The sequence below is a fragment of the Fragaria vesca genome, linkage group LG5, assembly GCF_000184155.1.
Source record: "Fragaria vesca subsp. vesca linkage group LG5, FraVesHawaii_1.0, whole genome shotgun sequence".
NCBI lineage: Eukaryota > Viridiplantae > Streptophyta > Magnoliopsida > Rosales > Rosaceae > Fragaria > Fragaria vesca.
In genome coordinates, this window is record NC_020495.1 from 26,000,506 (window position 1) to 26,023,143 (window position 22,638).

Consider the following 22,638-nt stretch of genomic DNA (forward strand, 5'->3'; position numbering starts at 1 on the left):
GGTGGTAGTAGGTTTTGTGTTCATTGGAAACCTCACAGTAGTAGCTTTTGTAGCTGGTGGTAGTAGCTTTTGTGGCTGGTGGTAGTAGTTTTTGTGTTCGTCGAAAACCTCACAGTAGTAGCTTTTGTAGACGGTGGTAGTAGCATTTGTGGCTGGTGATAGTAGCTTTTGTGTTCGTCGGAAACGTCGAAAACCTCACAGTAGTAGTTTCTGTAGGCGGTGGTAGTAGCTTTTGTAGCTTGTGGTAGTAACTTTTGTGGCTGGTGGTAGTAATTTTTGTGTTCATCGGAAACCTCACAGTAGTAGCTTTTGTAGGCGGTGGTAGTAGCTTTTGTGTTCGTCGGAAATCTCATAGTAGTAGCTTTTGTAGGCGGTGGTAGTAGTTTTTGTCGCTTGTGGTAGTAGCTTTTGTGTTCATCGGAAACCTTACAGTAGTAGCTTTTGTAGGCGGTGGTAGTAGCTTTTGTAGCTAGTGGTAGTAGCTTTTATAGCTGGTATTAGTAATTTTTGTCATCATCGGAGGTCGGTCGGAAATCTCGCCGGAGGTCGGCCGGAAACCTTGCCGGAGGTCCGTTGAAACCTCGCCGGAGGTCCGCTGGAAATCTCGCCTGAGGTCCGCCGGTGACTGTTCCGAAATGAGAGTGATTGTTGACTTTTTATACTAGTGGCATTCTTGTAAATATAAAAGAGAAAATCTAATTTTTATTGTTGGATGGCAGTCTGTAATTATGTTGAACTTCAATACTTAATACAAAACCTTATTTAGACTTGGGTGGACTTATGTGGATAAAAATGTTGGAGTGGATCTGTGGGAAAAAATGTCTCAAAGTGGACTTATATGTAATTGGCCCTATGCAAATCCCGATACACAGATAGTGACCGGGTGAACCGGACTAAACATAAACAAACCTGACTATATGAAACCAGGACTTTTCTGGCCAAATCTTTTCAACATTGAAGTTTAGGCCTAAACAATTTCAGTCGTTAAAAACCCTATGGTAAAGCTTCCACAATGGCTACCATACTCAGCTATGAAGTACATGAATCAGAAAATCTCAAACTCCTTCCACTCATTTAATTCACTAACACATGTATTTATTTATTTATTTATTTTTGAACAGGACTTCACTAACACATCTAACCAATAAATCTTTCTTCAAATCAAACACCAAAACCCGTTTATGCAAAGACAAAAAATTCACCCAAGCCACAGGCATTCTCTGCCACCAAAACAAGGAGGCAATAGAGCAGAACAATCACCAAGGACTTAAACTTTTCTCTTACTTTGTAATTGGTGAAGTCCAATGATGCAAATAAAAGCTTGGTAGAGGGGGACGTATTCAATAGCTTCAACTGCAAGTCCATTGACTTGGGCGTATTCAATAGTTTCAACAGCAAGTCAACCTAGGCATTGACTGACTGCAAGTCCATTGACTTGGGCATTGACTGACCCAGCAAGCTCCATGTTGGAAGCCATTGACTACGCTGTTTGCCAGGAAACCGAAAGAGAGCAAATTTTTCGAGAAGATAAAAAAAATAATAATGAAAAAGGTTTATGAGAATAATTAACCATTTTAATTTTCTTTTAATGGTGGATCCCCCAACCCGATTCGGCCCACCAACATCCAACCGCCTAGACACGTAACGTCTCCGTGTAGCCCGCCAAAATGTCCATCCGCAATATTTTATTATTTTAATTTTCTTTGAAAGGGTGGACCCTACAACACAATTCGTCTCCGCCTAGGCCGTAAAAAAGCCCATCCGCACTTTTTTTTTATTTTTTGGTTTTTCTGGTAAAGTCTAAAACCCTAAACCCTTCATTTCTGATTGTGAATTTAAAAGCAGCTCAGCAATGAAATTCTTGAATGGGAAAATCTCCAAGCCCTTCCCTCCATTAAGCAATAAATATTTCTTCAAATCAAACACTAAAGACGGCCTGATCACCCGTCTTTGCAAAGACAGGAAATTCAAAGAAGCCATACACATTCTCTGTAACCAAAACCGCTTACCCGAAGCAGTTCAGTTACTCACCCACATTGCTACACCCTCTTCTTCCCTATACTCCACCCTCTTGCACCATTGTCTTCAACACCGTGCTCTTGATCAGGCCAAACTAGTCCATTCCCACACAAAACTCTACGGCTTCGACCTCGGGCTGTTCATTTCCAACCGTTTCATCAACCTTTACGCTAAATGCGGCAGTCTCGTGGATGCCCAGAAGGTGTTTGATGAAATGCCCGACAGGGATTTGTGCTCTTGGAACACTATGATTTCCGGGTATGCGAAACTGGGGAAGCTTGGTGACGCTAGGAAGCTGTTTGATGAAATGCCTCATAGAGATAATTTCTCCTGGACGGCAATGATTTCCGGGTACGTTTGGCACGAAAGGCCTGATGAGGCTTTGGAGTTGTATAGGGTGATGCGGAAAGAAGAGAGTTCGAAGTGTAGTAAGTTCACTGTGTCTAGCGTTCTTGTTGCTTCTGCAGCTGTTCAGAGTTTGAGAATGGGGAAGGAGATTCATTGTTATATAATGCGGACTGGGTTGGATTCGGATGAGGTGGTTTGGAGTGCATTGTCGGATATGTATGGGAAATGTGGGAGTATAGAGGAAGCTAGGCGGGTATTCGATAAGATGGTGAATCGAGATGTTGTGACATGGACCGCGATGATGGGGAGATACTTTGAGGATGGGAAGAGGGAAGAGGGACTAGCATTGTTTTCGGAGCTGATGAGAACCGGGATTAGGCCTAATGAGTTCACGTTTGCGGGGGTTTTGAATGCCTGCGCTGATCATGCTATTGAGAATCTGGGGAAGCAGGTACATGGATACATGACACGGATAGAATTTGACCCCTTTTCGTTCGCAGCAAGTGCCCTTGTTCATATGTATTCAAAATGTGGAAACACTGCTAATGCGAATAAGGTGTTTAAAGGGATGCCTAGTCCGGATTTGGTTTCGTGGACTTCCCTCATTGTTGGATATGCTCAGAATGGTCAAGCTGACGAAGCTCTTCAGTTGTTTGAGTCACTACTTAAGTCTGGTACTCGGCCTGATCATGTAACATTTGTTGGTGTTCTTTCAGCTTGTACTCATGCTGGATTAGTAGATAGAGGACTTGAGTATTTCCACTCTATTAAGGAAAAACATGGGTTAAAACATACTGCGGACCACTACGCATGTGTTGTTGATTTGCTAGCCCGAGCTGGTCAATTTGATGAAGCCGAGAATATTATAAGTGAAATGCCTATGAAGCCTAGTAAGTTCTTGTGGGCCTCCTTAATTGGGGGTTGCAGAATTCATGGAAATGTGAAGCTGGCAAAGCGAGCTGCAGAGGCGTTGTTTGTGATAGAACCCGAGAATCCTGCTACTTATGTTACTCTGGCCAACATTTACGCCACTGCTGGTATGTGGAGTGAAGTAACAAATGTTAGAAAGAAAATGGATGAAAGTGGGATAACAAAGAAACCAGGTCTGAGTTGGATTGAGATCAAGAGAGAGATGCATGTTTTCTTAGTTGGAGATCAGTCTCACCCCAGATACAATGAAATTGATCACTTCTTGAGTGAACTTTCCAAGAGGATGAAAGAAGAAGGGTATGTTCCTGACACGAAGTTTGTGCTACATGATGTTGAGGAGGAGCAGAAAGAGCAGAACCTCTCCTACCACAGCGAGAAGCTTGCAATTGCATTCGGCATTATTTCTACTCAATCAGGGACTCCAATCAAGGTTTTTAAGAATTTGAGAACATGTGTAGATTGTCATAATGCATTTAAATTTATTTCCAAGATTTCTAATAGAAAAATAATAGTGCGGGATTCAAATCGATTCCATTGTTTTGAGGATGGGAAGTGTTCATGTCTCGATTATTGGTGATTTGAATTGTGAAATCATTTTTGTAGAATGCCATCTGGGAACTTTGCACTTATTCGAGATGTTATTCAACTGTGAACTAGAACTTCTGTTAGTATAGACCTTTTCAGCTCATAGAAGGCCACCCTTTACACAATCTGCACCAAAGCTGCAGAACTCTGATCTTTGGTGACTGGAACTGTAGTATTCGTCATATACGTCGTGAGAAAAACAAGGTTGCATATAATCTTGCCAATTTGGGGCATGATGTAGGTCTCGGTATTTGTCCTTTGGATTGCCCCTCTCCAGTCTTGAGCCTAATTGAAGCTGATGCCCGCTAGGGTTCCTCTTTCTCAGTACTGATGTATGCTGTAACGTACAAGTTCTTCGATGTGGATGAGCTCAGATAGTGTATGTTGGCTTAAGATCAAGGAACGTATAGAGACTAAAATTTTGACCCATGAACCAAAACCTTATATATGTCGAAAGCTGAAGATATAGAAAATCAAAAGCTCTGTAAATTTCCTTGTAAAAAGAGGTGATAACATACCTCTGTTCAAACTAACTAATAAAGTGAACACCGAATTTCTTTTCATTTACAAAGAAAAAAATTCTTAACTATTCTCTTTCTGTACAGTTGTGCTTCAGTCACAGTTTCACTCAAGAATTTTCTGCTACCTTGGGTTTTTTTTTTTGGGTAATTGAAAAAAAAAGGCTTCACTAAAGACACCAAAGCCACGTTTGGCTTTCTAATAGTAACGATTAGAAGGATCAAAACTCTTCCCAAAAGTTTTTGATTGGCGCCTTTCGGGCATGCTCTCCTTTATCATCAAATATATTACCGATACTACTAGGGTTTCCATGACGATAAGATAAACTGCATGAAACAATAAATACATAAGACATCAAAATCAAAACTCTATGTAAAAAGTTCATTTGTTCTAGATTTGTCTACTGTACATTAATATATTAAACATGTCTACTTAACGCATGGAGCGGTATATGTCATTTGAATGTATCGATACAGTGTATAAACTTCATGAATTCCAGTTTGACTTGACATTACCTGTGTTAAGCAGACTGAAGCTTGCTGAACGGTAGAGTAGCAGTAACCCAAAGCAAGCGGCAATTACAGAGAATACAAATTCCTTTTTCTTAATCAGAAACAATATCGCATAAAAAACCATAGCAGAAACTATCATAAAAGGAACCGCTGACCAAATCAACCCTACTACGAAAGAAATCGCCGCCCATGTTGATCCTACTAGAATAGAAAATATTGCCCGGATCGACCCTAGCAAAAACGAAAGCACCATCCAAACTAGTCCTAACAATCCTAGCAAAATCTTGCCGGGTATAAAGAACAAGAGCATCATAAATGTGAGAGAGTTTTGAAATCGCTCATATCTTTCTGCATTTTTCGTAGCCCAAATAAAACTTCCCTCCAGTACTTCCCTTGCAAAAGCTGGTACAAAATGCTTGTACCAGTTCGCAACTACTGCTTCAGCTGCGACAATGTTCTTCAACACCATCTTTTATATATTCCTACAAATATCAAAAAACAACTTCGGATAAAAAAGAACAAAATGTCATAAAATGCTACTAATTTAAATTCAATATTTCCTTGTATTATTGATTTATTTACCTTTGTGCAACAACAAGCTGTTTCAGTCTTCCGCAAAAGGATCAGGAAGCCATGCTAGGAGCAAAGCTAGGAGGATATATAACTTCACACCTTTTCGGGTAAGATAAATTGCAGAACTTACCAAGCAAATACAATTAAGGAAAGGAATCCTTAATTGATTAGAGTGCTTGATGCCTTTGGACGTGTGAATCTCTCTGCATATCCCTTCATATAATTCTTCTAGGCAACATATGATTGCCTCTAAGCCTCACGTTACCATCTGGACATGCATATCTTCTAATTCCCTTTTGGACGTAGGTCTTCCTTCTACATATATATGTGATCCTCACATAATTAGTGCAATCAAACATAATTAATTAAGGGAAAAAACCCTTACATGAATCAAACTTATGCAACTTAATTGCCTCATTGACGTCATGTAATTCTTAGTTTTTTTGTTCTTTTTTTTTATAGGTCATGTAATTCTTAGTTACTATAAGCGAACCAACCATGATATCCTTCCTTACTTGAACTCTTGACCGGCTCGGATAAATCTTCGCCTAATCTCAGTGGGATCTTCATCTTTGTAGGCATGCGAATCACTATTAAGTACTGAATAATCGATAATCAATAATGTACTGATAATATATATTACGATTCGCATTGAGATCGATTGCTTTGTCTTCAAGTAGCTAGGCTTGATTTTAGCATCTATTATACCGCGTCCGCGGTGCTCGAACATAACGGGTTTGGGCCACTAAGTACACCCGAATGTGTCCACGACACTTATTGTCCGCTAAAACAACTTGCAAGCTAGCTAATTGGAAACTACTGGGACCGTGCGTTCTATAATTGTATTGATATCTAGGGTTATAGACAAACCTAACCATATTTTCAGTACCGTTATTCAGCTTTTTTGCATGGATTTTACCGGAACTTGGAAATGGCCGGGAATATAGTTAAAGGGAATAGGAAAACACAACAGATCGACCTGAGGGAGATGTAGTTCAAAGTGAAGTGTAATATAAGGATAGAACCCAAGTATTGATTTGGTGTCACACAAAGACATAATAATTCTAAGCTACTGAGAACAAATCGACCTGTAGAATAGATGCTGCAATGAAATGACACCATCCGTGGCTTGCTCAGCTGAGTGGTACCATTGCAATATTACACATAACTGATAGCAACTTCAGGACAATACGAAACAACGTCCAAAATAATTTGCAGACCAACCATACACCACTGCCAGTTACACCAAACACAAACCAACTTGCTGTCCCTGAGACAACAATAAACATGAACGCCATGCTTGCCAAACATAGAACAAACATGATGACCATCCACGACTCATGAACTGCATTGAACGCCGTCTGCATGTTCCAAACCGAAAGCAAGATCTTCCTCGCCAAAACCAACGTCTCCTTCCCATCCCTCACTCCCTCCGCCGTCAGTATCTCTAACTGCCTCTTTAGGGATCGATCCAGCTCCTGAAGTTGGTTTCTGTAGCTGGGGTTATTGTACCAGTTTTGAACTTTCGACAACTTGTCAACCAGCTCCACGCCCTTGAAGATCACCTTTTTGAAATCCTCAACTTCCTTGTTTGAGAGACTTAATTCGATGTTGTGGTGCTCTATCTGTTTGATCAGGGGATGTAGAGAGTGGAGCGTTGATTTGATGTTTTCGGGTAGGGGCGTGAACTGTGTGGACTTGTTGATCAGTAGTTTCCTGACGCCGTTGTACAGCTTTCCAAATAGGGATCCCAGAGCAGCTCCTGCAATAAGTTCCCCTACTCCAACCATTTATCTTGAACTCTTGATTAAAAACAAAACCCTGCACCAACTGAAATCTGAAAACTTATACTTATATTCTGTTTAATTAATGTTCTAAAATCCAGCTAAGACAAAGGTAACGGTAGAAAAATGAGAGACATGTACAGGAAATCAAGAGAAATTAAAAGATTTGCAAATTACCAGAAACTGAATTCCTCTACTTGAGATGCCTTTTCTGATAAACAACTAGACTAGAGTTGTATGAACTCAACATTTTTGATTAGAAACTCCAAGTTGTCCATCTCCTTAATTGGGATTACCATATATAAGCTAAGATTTCAGTGTTTAAGGCGAAAAAAAAAAAAAAAAAAAAAATAGAAGGACTACGATCTGTCTCTTTCTGGTAGACTATTTATATATAGAAGAAGACGAAGACTTGCCTTATATTTAAACTACGATCGTTTTCTTTATGTTTGAAAACTTGTTAGCTAGCTAAGACTCATGTATGATGATATATATCCAATTGGCGGACGCTTAAATTTGTGGAAATTTCAGCTAAACAGAAGTAAACTTGTCTAATGGTATCAACGGTGTCACTAATAGTACTAGTGGAACAAGTGGAATTAATTAAATTGAAGCTTACGTAGACCAGTTTCGTGTTGCATGCATCATCCAAAATACTATTCTCTTTTGGTTGGTCGATCGTCTTTCTCAAACTTAGAAATATATGAAGCTAAATTGGGATTAATTCGAGTTATTCGACCTAAAAAATAAAGGCAACTGACACAGTGGTTTGATATGGTTTAATACTTGAGCCGCTTCGTTCATCATAATATGATATGAGTAGAGATATGCACGGAATGAAGTATGTCATTTCCATGTTAATTTTTCATAATTAACTTAAACGAGTCATTTACTTGTCAAACTATCAACCGGAAATGTGCTCCATCTAGCCTTGTAGTACATTCACACTTCACATTCATTAAAACGATCTAAGTCGTTCAAGTTGCATTAATTAGTAAAAAATTGTGTTAGATCTAGCCTTGTAGTACATTCACACTTCACTTTTAAGACACTGTACGTTTCATTTTGGGTGGCAGCTGATGTTGCAGAAAGTCTAATCTATCGAATAATTTCATATCGAATTAGACTTTTCTTTTCAAATGATCAACCAAGGGTCATTGATGATGCTGGGTTTGTTTCTGATAAGGGAGAGTAATGCACACTGGAGATTTTCTATGTACGTAGTACCTCGGCTTCTCCTTCTGCTTCAATGCCAACTAATTAATAATCTAATTAGAATTGAAATATCGGTACCGAGCTAGTCTGTGTATATGCAGCCCAAATATGAGTTCTGAGACCTAAATAATCAATACACTAGACTCATCTATAACTCCAGCCTGGTGCAAGTGCACCTCATCCTTCTTCTCTTCCCCCTTGAATAGTAATCTCCGGTTACCTATTTCCAAACCAGTCCTTTTTGCAAAACGTTTCTTCACATCCCCGAAGGTGGAGTAGGCAGGGACAATGATTTCGTAGCAGGAATTGCCATGCGTGACGTCAATCCTGATCAGAGGACCTTTCGGATTCGGATTCGTCTTCAACGTCGTCAGAAACAGCTCGAGTCTGGTCTGGTACTTTCCCCAGATAACAAAGCCACCATAAACTACGAAGCCGGAAACTACCAAAAATGGAAGCGCCGCCCATACCAATGCTGCTATGAAACAAAGAGCTACCCAAATGGATCCTACTACAAAACATAGCGCCACCCAAATGAATCCTACCAAGAAACAAAGTGCCGCCCAGATATACCCTACTACAAAAACAACCACGACCAAAATCGATCCTACTAAAAATGCCAACACCGCCCACAAGGACATTACTACATATGAAATCCCTCCCCAAAGAGATCCTACTATAAATGAGAAGGCCACCCAAACCGATCCTAGCAAGAAGGAGAATACCGCCCAAACCGATGCTAGCAACCCGAGGAAGATCTTACGGGACGTAGAGGACAAGAGAAACACAAATGAGAATAATTTGTGCAGTTGTTCATGTCTTTCTGCACAATCCTTTGCCCAATAATAAGTCCTCCCCAGGGCATCCTCTGCTGTTCGGAACCACTCGGGTGGTTCCCCCCCATATACTTTTTGTACCGATCTCCAAGTACAGCTCCTATTGTGAGAACTTCTTCTGCCATCTTGTATATGAACGTACCTACACAACTGTTATACAAGGTGCAACTTCAGAAGACAGAAAAATATATGCAATGTCCTTATACTGTATATAGTTGTCCGTATGAATTTGCACTACTTTTCAAAAGTTTCCTTCCTCACTTGCAGACTAAATCATGAGCAATTTTACAGATGAAGTTCCACAATTAGACATTATGATGCAACATGAAATGAAGAAAGAAAAGTGGCTTCTATTTTCTAAGAACATATCTAGATTTCAACACAAAACCAAAATTTCAGATTGCAGATTCTACATACTCTTCCCCAAGGTTCTGAATCCTTTGTAATAATTACATATGCTTATACGTATATATGTATGTATGTCCGATCGATCGTATATATAACAGAGGCTGATTTCACAATCAATTCATAAATCCTACTTAATTAGTACCTTTTTTCTGCAAGCCTGCAAGAACTTGCTTCAATCTTCTTAGCTCTTGTTCGTGCGGAGTAGCTTTAATTTTTTGTCTGTTATATATTAATCCGCTAGCTAGAAGAAATACGCGGCTACTACTAAACACCAGAATTTCTTGATCAAGCAATATACTTTTTTATTTCAATTGCTTGCTTGATGATCAATGAACTAGTAAGAGGGAGAAAAAGACTTCTCCGCGGCTTATTAGTTGACGTTAATGTACAATTCTCATATTGGAAGAATGGAAGCTACTTGGCAGCTGGCAGTGTCATTGTTGGTTGTTAGCAAGTTTGGTGTATATAATACGCGTTTAGTGGTTCCACACTTCCACTAGTACATATTCAAATGCATTTCACTTGAAATGTATACAGTAGTACTACTTCAATGCCTTCCACTCAAACTGGGTTTGACTTCCCCTCTTCAGAACCAATTCCAAATGATCGACCCTCTGAAATATAGCGTTTTCAATTTAATATCCAACTATTATTCTTGTGTTTTCATTCCTCAAGTTTTTGTTTGTTAACAATTTAGTATCTCACCGTTAAATAGTTATTTATTTACTGATGTGACAGTATCAAGCGCGTTAATTAGTACCTCACAATCGTCAACCACGTGATGTATTCTGACTCGTTTATAGTGCTAAATGAGACCTAAGATTCTTTCTAAGCGTATAAAGAAGATTGATTCCTAGTCACACAACCATTCCAACAAGGCTGATTGATAGCGCTGCAGATCAAACCTCATGCAACCAGCCGTAAGGTAGAGACAATTAATTGGCATATATCTGCACTGAAGACCCTAATGGCTAAACATTATATGTATGCTACATTGCTACCTGGAAAATACATATATAACAATCCGAGTCCATCTTTTTTTAGGGCAAATATCAAGAATTTTATTCAATCAAAAAAATTACATCGCATGCGCAATGAATGGGAGGTTCGGCCAAACCAAGAGCAAGATGGGACGGTGATCGACCGACCTAGGGAGGCAACCCCCCAAGTCAATAAATACTAAATCAGCTAACTACGGACATTGCAAAAGAATCAAGACGAACGAAAGCACTAGAGAAGTGGCCACAGTGCCACACAGCTAGGACCAACAGGAGCAAAAACCCTCACCAAAGCTTTTCTGGAGAAAGAATATTTACCAAGGACGAAGAGACAGAATTCCATTTTTGCTCTTCTTAGCCGTCAGATTCTCCATCTGTTTCTTGAGATCGCTATTCAGTTGATAGAGTGTGTCGTCAAAGGTAGATTTTTGCAGTGAGTTATCTTCTCTGGAGAAGTCTTCACAAAGCTTTATGGCCTTGGAGAGTTCCTTTTTGTAATCGTCTACTTCCTTGATCGAGAAATGTATAACTCTCGTTACAATCTTCTATCCTTTCTATATAATTGACCTGCAGAGGCTTTAATCTATCGATCACCTAGATTTGATGTTTCCGAGCTCTATCTTGAAATGAACTTTGTTGTTTATCAGTGTCTGGACACAGCTAGCCATACAGATGTTCAAACAAGGCCTTCGCGCTATACTCCTCTGGTCGATTGGTGTGTATTCAGTGGCTCGAGGACACATGACCACATATATTTTTGAGCCTTGCCTTGACACCAGTCTCCTCAGGTCCATTAGTGTGTATCACTGTATCAGTGTCTCGACTCGACCTTTTACGCCTCCCAAAACTGCTGCCACGGCACCAGTCCACTTTTACACTCTTAACACACAAACGGTTCGGCTAAACCAAGACCAACATGAATTACATGATCAATCAAGGGAGGCAACCCTAGTCAACAAACACTGAATCAGCTAACTACGGACATTGCAAAAGAAATTAACAAGACGAACGAAATCACTAGAGAAGTGGCCACAGTGCCACACAGCTAGGACCAACAAGAGCAAAAACCCTCACCAAACCAGCAATCCTTCTACCTTCTCCTGGATGTCCATGACATCTGCTTGGGGAATTCTGTGCGACACATTTTCAGCCCTCATATTATTCGGACTAGATGAGAAACCGAGCACAGTGGCATATACTACGAAGAAGCTTTCGGGTGGGAACAATAGAAGTGGCAGCGGACGATCCTTCATTCTTGGAAGATGTAGTTCTGCTATCTAACGTGTTTGGTGCGAAAGATGATGGTAAAAGGACTATATAGATACTTAAAAAGCGTAAACCGCGAGTTCTAAGTTGCAGACATACCTAATTGGAAAATGCAGGATACTAATTCATCAAAATTTATACGTTAATAACTTCATATGCATTGTGTTCATCGTGATCATACTTCATCAGTCGCTTGGAGCCTTGGACAAACTAGCTATGATTGTGGTAGCTCTAATTAAGATTCATGACTCGCGCTTATGCTTAATGAAACATGCTATGCAATCTAACTACAAACATCCCTGGAGTTACAAAACTTTCGTCACCAACATATTTTCAACGCAAGCTAATTCAGGAACCTCTAGTTTCATAAGTATTACGGAGAGAACCATTTGATATGAGTAACAATGAGTTTTCTACTTTTCTTTCACCGGGCAGGCGGGCACCTACTGATGATTCTACAAAAAAAAAAAAAAAAAGTATCACCTACTGATGTCGATTTTATATATGCCGGAAACTTTTTATGTACATCGAGTATACTAGCAATTCTTCTTCCTTGTTTCCTAGCTATATATGCCACACTTGATGATACATGTTTAATCTGCTTTCTTCTCCAAGCAAGCACTCCATTTGATCGAAAACCAATCAACCACATATATGCAGTGTTGGTACAAGAATTCCCCCCCTCTAGGACCTTCATGCAGTCCTCACTTTCTGTCTCTCACATGAAATATCAATACATCCTTTTAGATTTTCGATTGTTTGAAATTTTGAAATACATACATGTTTCAATTACCTCTGATTGAGATTGCATGTATTCAATCGAACCAATAACCCTTTCAGGATAGGTCAGAATTGGACTATTTTAAAAAATAAAGAATATGACATACTGTTAGAGAGCATGAATGACCCATAATCTTTTCCATTACAGTTTTGATATTGCTATGATTATGCATTAGTTTTGACATTGCTAAGATTATGTATCAGTTTTGATATTGTCATTATTATAGATTTATTGTCTTATGTAAAAGCTGTGTATAGCTACTCATATATAATGTATAACATGTAATTGTAAAGATTAATGAAAATCAATTTCTACAATGTTATACATTATATAGGAGTAACTATACACAGCTTTTACATAAGACAATAAATCTATAATAATGAAAATATCAAAACTGATACATAATTTTAACAATGTCAAAACTAATGCACAATCACAACAACATCAAAACTGATTCATGCTCTCTAACACATACTACTACATTAAACGGCTGCATAATACAACAAACCTACATTTCAAAGATTTATACAAATATGGATAGAAACCCAAAGCCCAGAACCAACAGTAACAGACCTGCCCCGAATTTGGACAAAATTACGCACACGCTATTGGCTCTTCACTCTATCTCTTTATTAGCCACTCTCTCATCCTAATCATGAAGGCTTTCTTCCAAAATGGCGTCAGAATCGTCGTATGAGACTCGCCGTTCGACGCCGAATCGCCGCTCTATTCCGGCAACGAAGCCCTCCATTTCGCATTTTCGCTCTCTCAGATCCAACAACAGCAGCTCCGGCAACGGCAAGGATGCCTCCGAGAACGGAGTCGTACACGATTCGGACGGGAATCGCAACGCAAACGTAGGAGAGGTTTGTTATTTTGATCTAATGTTCTCCTCCTTCAATCAATAGTCAGTCGCTTTGGATTTGATTTTTGCTGTGAACAATTGCTTTTCATGCGCCAAATTCATGTAATTGCCCTTTATTGGTTCATGACGGGATTTTGTGTTTGAGCAATTTAGGGATTACATGATATCAATAAATTTTTGGTTTTATGTTTTATCGACTATGTTTGTTGAATAACTTTTGATGAAATTGATTGGGGACGTTGTTAACAGGTGCCACGGTTAGAGTGGGATGCAAAGACAAGTCAGGCATGGCACTCTTGGTATAGCAAAAGAGAACGATTGACTCAACTAGAACCTACAGGATTGTAGTTGAAGGGGACCATGAGAACCAGATCTGTGATGCTATAATTGTGAGCAACACTCATAAGAGCTGTTCTGATGCTATCCTCTCCAGCTACAATGGCATGGCATCAAACTATCGTTTTGCTAATGCTATGGGGTTCATGAGGACTGAGGCCTTGTCCATTTAGTTGAACCACTAATTATCTGCTACTGTATTTTCCACTACACTAGGTGAGTCCCTACTGGTAATACATTGTTACTGCATTTCTGGAAATAGTTGTTGCTACACTAGTTGAGCCACTAAAAACATGCTACTGCGTTTTTTGAAAATAGCTGTTACTACACTAGATGAGCCACTAAAAGTACCTGCTACTACATTTATTGTAAATAGCTGCTACTGCAGTTACTAGAAATAGTTGCTACTACACTATAACTGAGCCATCAAAAACTTGCTACTACATTTACTGGAAATCTAAATAATAATATGTAGTTATTCATGTGTGAAGGTTATAATTGTAAATGAATTGTTGACACATTACAACATAAAAATAGTTGCCCTTCTTTGTAAGATTTTATCCTTATAAGTTGTAAGACAAAAATTATGTCCTTATTTATGTGTATTGAATCTTTTCCAATGATGTATATGTAGTTTGTTATAAAAAAAAATAAGACTAATCATTTAAATGAGCTAATGCAGTCCCCGGGCCACCACTACACTTTCTTACAGAATGACCCCAAAATTTATGGGACTATGGAGCCTTTATCTTGCTTTCGTTGTTGTTCTACTCTTCTCAGAATTGCTCTTCTCTCTTCAATTCGATTTAGCAGCTGATTCATCTCTCCTCGCCTCCTTGAATCTGTAATTAAGTTCTTCTGGGTTGTACTTGGTTATAGAGTATTTGGATCAATTTTCTGGGTTTGTGGAGGCCTCCATCAATCTTGTTTTCAGAGGCTCCTCTAGCAATTTTATGGGCTTGTGGGTCTGAGAATTTTCTGGGTTTTCAATGAAGATTCTCTTCTAACAAAAAAAAGAAGAAGAAGAGATTTGCTGAGTTTAGAGAGATGGCTAGTATTTGGTTCGTTTAGTGAGTTTTAAAAACATGTTCTTGGCCTTCTTAATCTTTATGGTCTTAATGGTTTTCTATTAAAATGATGCAAATTGATATGGGTTTATTGGTTTAGATGCAGAAGAAAAGGACAGACAGCTAGCTTGGGTAATTGAAGAAGAAAATGAACAGTGAAGTTGGAAAATTTGCAGGTTGATGATGTCAGTTTTAATATCAATCCTATTGGCACCAAACATGGGTCAAGGGATTCTACGGCATAAGCCAAGCTTTTATAGTGCAGGCTTGTTGAAGAAATTAAGACACTGCAACACAGTCCCCTTTACCAAACGTCCCTTCAGGTTGAGGTACTTACAGATTAGGTTTAGTTGAAAAAGCATATAAAATCATACAACCTGTAGCGCAAGTTAAACATTACCAACTATATGTATCTCTTGTAGCTAGAGGTATATGCGCACATACACACACGACAAATCAATGAAAGATAGAATCGAGTTTCCTTTGTATACGAATTGATTGGATCACCACGAAAATGAAATGCATGGAATCATCAAAATACAGATAAAGAAGCCAGTGTTGATTTTGTCGCTCGGACTTTAGTTGATAGCTAGTTTCAACTTTAAAATGTACGAGTTGCTCGTTTTGTTTTTTTTTTTTTTTTTTTTTCTTTTTCTTATTGTCTAAGCTTTTATCGTATAATGTTTGTCTAAATGCTTGAACGCAACACCCAAATTCGGTTTTGCACTAGAAATTTTGTACTAATACACCAACAAAGCTCAAATGCTTGCATTATGATTCAACACATTACAAACCTTCTAATGAATTTCCATATCTTACTAGACATCGTAACTCGATTATCCACCGAAGCAACAGAAGAATGCGTCGGAATGGAAAGTTCTTGGAAAATTTCTTGATTATCTACTGAACCAACAGAGAAATGTGTCGGAATGGAAAGTTCTTGAAAAATTTCTCCATTTGTCCACTGCACCAACGGAAGAATGTGAACCAAATTCCGTCCTGCAAAGGTATATTAAACCACGGTGCTAGTGCGGGTGATTTTAAAGTATGGCAGCAAACGGGGCAACTCGGATTGATCACCAGCCACTTGTAAATGCAAGGTCCATGAAAAACATGCAAACAAGGTAATCGAATACCATCATCACGTTCAATCTTATAGTCGTCTAAACAAATAGCACATGTCCCACGTTTCGTAGCTTTAAAAAAAGCCTCCATACAGTCTATTCGATTCATCATCATTAAGTAAAAGAAAAATTTCAACTGTGTGAGATATATGGACATCAATAAAACCCTCGGTTTCTGATCCAATGGAACTTTGAACAAGATCAACTAGTCTTTGCACAACATTAGGCACTAGGAGTACTTTGTATTCTGGAGGAAAATGGGTGTTCATAAAGTCTATCATCATACGCCCTGAAGGAGATTGCAGAATACTAGTAGCATCGTGGTTATGGAACTCAGAGGGACGGACCATAATGGCTTTTGTTGGGAATTGGGGGATCATCCAATGCTCTTGAATATATCTATCTGGTGCAAAAGTGAACATGGTGTTCTTGTAGAACATAAATCGGATCATGAGTGCATCATCACAAGGTGGAATCATCTGGTCTCCTGATACGCAATCACCACGACCCCGGCACGGTATCCAATGCGCAGCAAATATGCGCTCTCGGATGATGTTGAGCATTGTCGCTAGTACAGACATAATTTCAGAATGGCAGGGACGTTGTAATAAGCTAATTAGCAGCAGCTAGTGCTTTAGTTGAACGGTACCTGCAGGCCAAAATGAAATAGCAAGACTTATTTTGAGGTAAAGAAGCTGCTGCAACGAAGCAAATCATATGAGGGCAAGCTAACAATCCACAGTCAATTGAATAGCAGGGACGGTTATATATACTGAAGCAACCAGCACTCCTAATCGGACACGGATTCTCAATCTCTATCTGCTAACAAAAGTAATCAGTAACCAAGTTTAATTCCAACTTAGACACGAATTCCAGTTTGCTATGTGATTTATTATTTTACAGGAAAGATGTCGATTTCTACGGCAAGCTCGCCACCGCCCAAAGCCCCAAGGTCAGTTTCTCTGAGATGCTTTATCTGAATGAATGAATACTCAATAGAACTTCTTTTATAGTTAGGATCAAATCTGAACGGCTTTTCATAAATTGTCAACGCAGTTTATGCTAGCTGCATGCTCAGATTCTCGAGTGTGCCCCTCCCACATCCTCAATTTTCAACCAGGGGAGGTTTTTGTGGTCCGAAACATCGCCAACATTGTTCCTCCATTCGGCACGGTTAGCTCTTAATCTTGGTCACAATTGCGCATGGTTTATGACTGGTGTATAGTGATAATGGCTTAGACCAAAATGATGAAATATGCTTAAAAGTTATCAAAAATCGAAGTGGCCGGGTCTTTATTCTATCATGGTTGATTTCTGGTTTGAAATACATGTAATTGACTATTGTGGCCTGTGGCCTGTGGCATGTAAGGTTCTCCTAGTCATTCGAGTCTCTGTCCTTTTCTTTAATCTGCCTAATAAAAGGGAGTGGAAGCTCAATAGTTGGTGGATAAGGAATCAAGTTAATTGTTAAGTGCAGGTAGTGTACACCTTTTTGTTCAGAAACGTTGTTAAGAAAATAGAATTGTGTGATTTGCAGGTGGAGAATATTTGTGTTATCGGGCACAGCTGCTGCGGCGGTATAAAGGCGCTCATGTCGATCCCGGACGATGTGACCACCGATAGGTAAGACTTCAATTATAGATACAATTAAGAAGCATCTTTGTCTGTATTAGCTTCAAAAGTTGAATAATCAAAGTTTAAGTTACAATTAGCTAGCTACACCGCGTATGCATATTCAGTAGGAGTTTTAGAATCTTGGGTTTTAAGGACTTCCAATAGTTTCTTTCTCATTCCCTTGTGGTATTATTGTTATTGCTATAAACATTATAAAAAGATCACAGTGATTGGTGGTCATGTCCAAATCATGAATAGAAAGGAATATTAGTAAGAGAAACTTATTTTCAGTAGCGCGGTACCACAGTTTTTTTAAGCGTCCAATAATCTAGAACAGTGGAAGTGATGAGAGTAGAAGTAGAAGAACAAGTACTTTATGACGGATCGATTGCCACAAATTAAAGCAGGAGCTGGTGAAAATAGATAGGGAGTAGAGATAAAACAGAAGATAGATAGGGAAAAGAGAGGAAACAGAAGAGAGATGAGAGCTGGAGGTTTAGGAAGTAATAATCTTTTCATTCAATTCTGTCTCTTCTACCATTACAATGCCTCCTATATATAAGAGCTAGAATAGATCGAAAACAACCAGGAATCCTAAAACTTCTAAGCCATCTAAAAACTCTAGAAAATAATAAAGCCTAAGACAATCTGGAACATAAAACAGTCCTAAAAACATTAGAAATAAGCACAATCAGTAGCTAATCGCCATTATATTCTAAATCAGATGCTCTAAAATTGACTGCAGCCATAGGATGCTTCATTCATTCTTAACATGTTTAATTATGACAGATTACAGATATACTGCACATGTGGCACAAGTTCACCTAAAACCTTATCTGTATTGTCTACCTAATCCTAGTTAGGATGAACCGTTTTTGCACTTCTGGATCAACAGTTACTGTTTGATTTTTAAATTTCCAGTGCCATTGAGAACTGGGTGAAAATTTGTGCACCAGCGTAGACCAAAGTTAAGATCGCATGCGGTAACTTAGGTTCTGCAGACCAATGCACCAGCGTGGAGAAGGTAATTTTTCATTACTTTGTTTTTATAGAAATCTTTATCTCTATGTCAGCATCTAATATATGACTGTTAGTTAGCCTTGCGATGCAAGAAACAAAGTTAAATAGTTCAAATCAAAACTTCATAGCTATACATAATTACATACTAATGGTTGTGAATTGTGAACTTTATCCAGGAGGCTGTACGTGAATGTCTCACTTAGAAATTTGTTGACATACCCGTTTGTTAGAGAGGCAGTCACAAACAAACGGGTATGTCTGAAGGGGGGATACTACAATTTCGTCGAGGGCAGTTTTGAGCATTGGGATCTTGATCTCAAACTTACGCCTGCAGTTGTGAGTTATGATGTATTATCTTTAACTGATTGAGGTTTTGCATGGTGTAGTATTGTTGCAAGCTGCTCATGTAACATCAGCTTTCTTTCTTTATGTGAACACATTTGTCAGATTTTGTATTAATCCATTCTTTATAGTATAGTTGATTGTGTAAATATCTATTGCAGCTATGAAGCGACCTCTTCCAGGAAAAGCCGCAGTCTTGCTAAGGAGTTTACTACGGGAACTGTGGCCTCTCTCTTTTTGGTGCGTTTTATTTGGAGTCCTCTATTTTCTATTGAAACTATACTCTATTTTCTCATCTTTTTCTGCAGGGTTTTGGATCCTTGTTCTAGCTGCTTGCTTCGGGTGTTTATGTTTAATAGTTTGCGTTGATGAAATTTTGTTAAGCAAAACTAGATTTACATGATGGATATTACTGTTGACATCTTTAGTTAACTGGTGGTATCTTAAATGAGACAAATTTCAATACACTGGTCTGTTGCCTTATGTTATCACACGGTTCACACCTTTAATATATTATTGTCTGGGTGTGTTTTCTTTGTCCTTTTGGGCATGCGCAAGGGGTAACAAGTTAGTGTCAAGCACTGGCTACATTTGCATCATAGCCCATCGCTCGAGACTCTAAAGTTAGGCAGTTGGTATTGCCATATTCCTGCTCTTTCATTTCTGAATTCCAAATCTGTGAGGTGATGCCCATTAATTTCATCAATGAAAATTGAATCTGAATCGCCTCTTTCCTTCAGTGAAAATAACTGCTAAGCCTTAGTAATGGCGCTTTCATCTTATCAGATGGCCGGCTTCAGTTTACATCATATCAGCTCCTCAACTCAAAACGTATTTCAACTATTCAGGCAAAACTTCCAGATTTAGAGAAAACTATGGCGATGGATAAGTGTCTGTAGCATCTTGATTAGGTGATTAATTGTAACCAAAAAAAGAAAGTACACGTTTCTCCAAAAAAAAAATATGAGAGCGAAAAAAAAATTAGACATTAAAACTGCAAAGAAAATAATCTTAAAATGGTGACGCGTGTGGACCAGTAACATTAAAAGAGCGTGGGGATCAAACATCGCATCAGAGTCTCCTCGATACAAACAGTAGCGAAGCTAGAAACTCAATTTAGAAGGGTCAAGACTTAAGTGGCTATTAAGTTAAGACAAAATATTGATAACGTAGTTGCTTCAAGGAAAATCTTTTAATCGTTGGCTTATACCTAACTATATAAATTATCTTAGATCTGATCGGTTGGCCAAGCAGTTGGTTCGTTTGATCGACAGTGGTGCGCTCGACTGGGTCTCGGTTGTGCTGGGGATGGCTGAAGGTGCAGTGTTGTTGGATGGGGAGGCGGCGGCGGATTGTGCAGATCTGGGTCCGGTCCATTTCGGGTTGGTTTTGCTACGGCTCAGCCCGATGACCTGTCTCGGCTTCACAGCGGCGAGATTGGGAGTGGCGGCGAGTGGTGGTCTACTTGGGGTGCCCTAGGTTGGGTCTTGGTCCTGGCATGTTGCTGCTTGGGTTAATTGGTTGGGCCTGGGCCTAGCTAGCTCGGCTGAATATTTACTTTTTGCATTATTTACTTTTAATTTTTCTGAAGTGAGGGGTGGTTATGCTCCTGCTTCTATTGTCGAAGAAATATGACGCCAGTGGCGTTTGATTCACATGTGCCATTGATATTCATGGGTGTGAATTGAACTACACTAGATGTGCTTCATTGCTAGAAAAGGTGATGTTGTTTAGGTAATAGTTTTTTGTCAGATTATGTACGGTTTATGCTGATCAATAAAGGGTTATCTATTTCTTCAAAAAAAAAAACTATATAAATTACCTCATTAGATTGATTCAAAAGTAGACCATGTGACGCCGGCAAAGTTTGTAAGTTAAAGATGTTTTTGTATAGTTTGAAGCAGTCTTCTAGAGCTTGGTTTGGAAGATTCTCCAAATCAATGAAGTCGCGCGGTTGGTTATAGACAAAGCAACTCGGATCACACTTTGTTCATCAAGCGTAGTTAGGGTAAGATTACCGCTCTGATTGTGTATGTTGATGATATGATTGTCACAGAGGATGACCCGAAAGAGATGGAGGCTCTACATAAGTATCTTTCAAAAGAGTTTGAGATGAAGGACCTTGGATAGTTGAAGTATTTTCTCATAATTGAAGTTACAAGGTCTAAAAAGGAGATTTTTTTATCCCAACGTAAGTATGTACTTGATTTGTTAGCTGAGACTGAAATGCTTGACTGCAAGCCTATTGAGACTTCGATTGAAACGAATCACAACCTCACCATCTATCTGAATCAAGTTTCGGCCAACTGATAAAGGAATGTACCAACGTCTAGTAGGGAGACTTATTTATCTTTCTCATACCAAACCTGATATTGCTTATGCTGTGAATGTGCATGGTTAGTCAATTCATGCATTCTCCCAGTGAAGACCAATGAAGAGCATATGGATGCAGTGTATCGTATTTTGAAGTATCTTAAGATGGCACCTGGAAAAGGCTTGTTGATTGAAAAGAACGTTGAATTGGAGGTTGTGGGATATACAGATGTTGATTGGGGTGGTGATCGATCAGACTGACATACGGTCTACATCTGAATATTTCACGTTCGTTGGAGGAAACCTTATGACATGGCGTAGTAAGAAACAAAAAGTTGTTGCTAAGTCAAGTGCTGCAGCAGAATTTCGAGGTATGGCGCATGAAGTTTGTGAGATGCTATGGATTCGCAATGTATTGAAAAGTTAGGTTTCAAACTCAAGAAACCCATGGACTTGCATTGTGATAGCATGTCTGCAATAAAAATTGCTCATAATCATGTTCAGCATGACCAAACAAAGCATGTGGAGGTAGATCGGCATTTCATTAAGAAAAACTTAATTAGATAGGAAAATCATTCGTTTCCCTTTTGTGTATACGGAAGACCAATTAACAGATGTTCTCACAAAACAAAAGGAGTGTCAAGGAAAGTGTTTGACAACTCGGTTGGCAAGTTGGGCACGATCGATATCTATGCACTAACTTGAGGGGGAGTGCAGAATATTGTGTATATATTTACTTTCCTTGTATGTATAGATGTAGATGTAAGATATATTGTCTTATTAGCATTATGATTGTATCTCTATATAAACCTCATATTTATAGAAGAATAATTCATTGAAGTATTCCAAAACATATCGAAGTTATCTTTTCTACTGAAAATACATATATAACGATCGGAGTCCATCTTTTTTGAGGGAAATATCTAGAATTTTATTGGATCAAATAAATTACATAGCAATGAATGGCCACAAGCGGTTCGGCCAAACCAAGATCAACATGACAGATCTAGGGAGGCAACCCTAGTCAACAAACACTGAATCAGCTAACTACGGACATTGCAAAAGAATTAAGGCGAACGAAAGCACTAGAGAAGTGGCCACATACAGTGCCACACAACTAGGACCAACAGGAGCAAAGTAAAACCCTCACCAAATTAAACCAGCTTTTCCGAGAAAGAATATT

General features: G+C 39.0%; 3 protein-coding genes and 2 non-coding genes across 5 annotated transcripts in view; 3 read left to right on the plus strand and 2 right to left on the minus strand.

Moving 5' to 3' along the window:
* Positions 1-3,874, plus strand: part of LOC101298523 (pentatricopeptide repeat-containing protein At4g37170-like) — a 30,161-nt gene extending 26,287 nt beyond the window's left edge. The window contains exon 2 of the mRNA XM_004301801.1: positions 1,846-3,874. Coding sequence (XP_004301849.1) covers positions 1,846-3,874 — 2,029 coding nt within the window. The remainder of the gene's footprint in view (positions 1-1,845) is intronic.
* A 747-nt stretch (positions 3,875-4,621) lies between these two features.
* On the minus strand, positions 4,622-7,491 carry LOC101298805. The gene is made up of 3 exons (XM_004301802.1): positions 7,448-7,491; positions 6,711-7,323; positions 4,622-4,727 (listed from the first exon to the last, which is right to left on the minus strand). The coding sequence occupies exons 2-3, from the start codon at positions 7,274-7,276 to the stop codon at positions 4,622-4,624; spliced, it is 672 nt and encodes a 223-aa protein (XP_004301850.1). The 5' UTR covers positions 7,277-7,323; positions 7,448-7,491.
* Positions 7,492-8,747: 1,256 nt separating this feature from the next.
* LOC101304192 lies at positions 8,748-9,925 on the minus strand. The gene is made up of 2 exons (XR_184759.1): positions 9,872-9,925; positions 8,748-9,471 (listed from the first exon to the last, which is right to left on the minus strand). It is a non-coding gene; the product is annotated as an uncharacterized LOC101304192 (transcript).
* A 3,523-nt stretch (positions 9,926-13,448) lies between these two features.
* LOC101299098 lies at positions 13,449-14,933 on the plus strand. The gene is made up of 2 exons (XR_184830.1): positions 13,449-13,640; positions 13,889-14,933. It is a non-coding gene; the product is annotated as an uncharacterized LOC101299098 (transcript).
* A 1,156-nt stretch (positions 14,934-16,089) lies between these two features.
* LOC101299391 (carbonic anhydrase 2-like) lies at positions 16,090-20,621 on the plus strand. Its single transcript, XM_004301803.1, has 5 exons — positions 16,090-16,166; positions 17,070-17,118; positions 17,223-17,339; positions 17,644-17,789; positions 20,375-20,621. The coding sequence occupies exons 1-5, from the start codon at positions 16,090-16,092 to the stop codon at positions 20,619-20,621; spliced, it is 636 nt and encodes a 211-aa protein (XP_004301851.1).
* Positions 20,622-22,638: the final 2,017 nt, after the last annotated feature.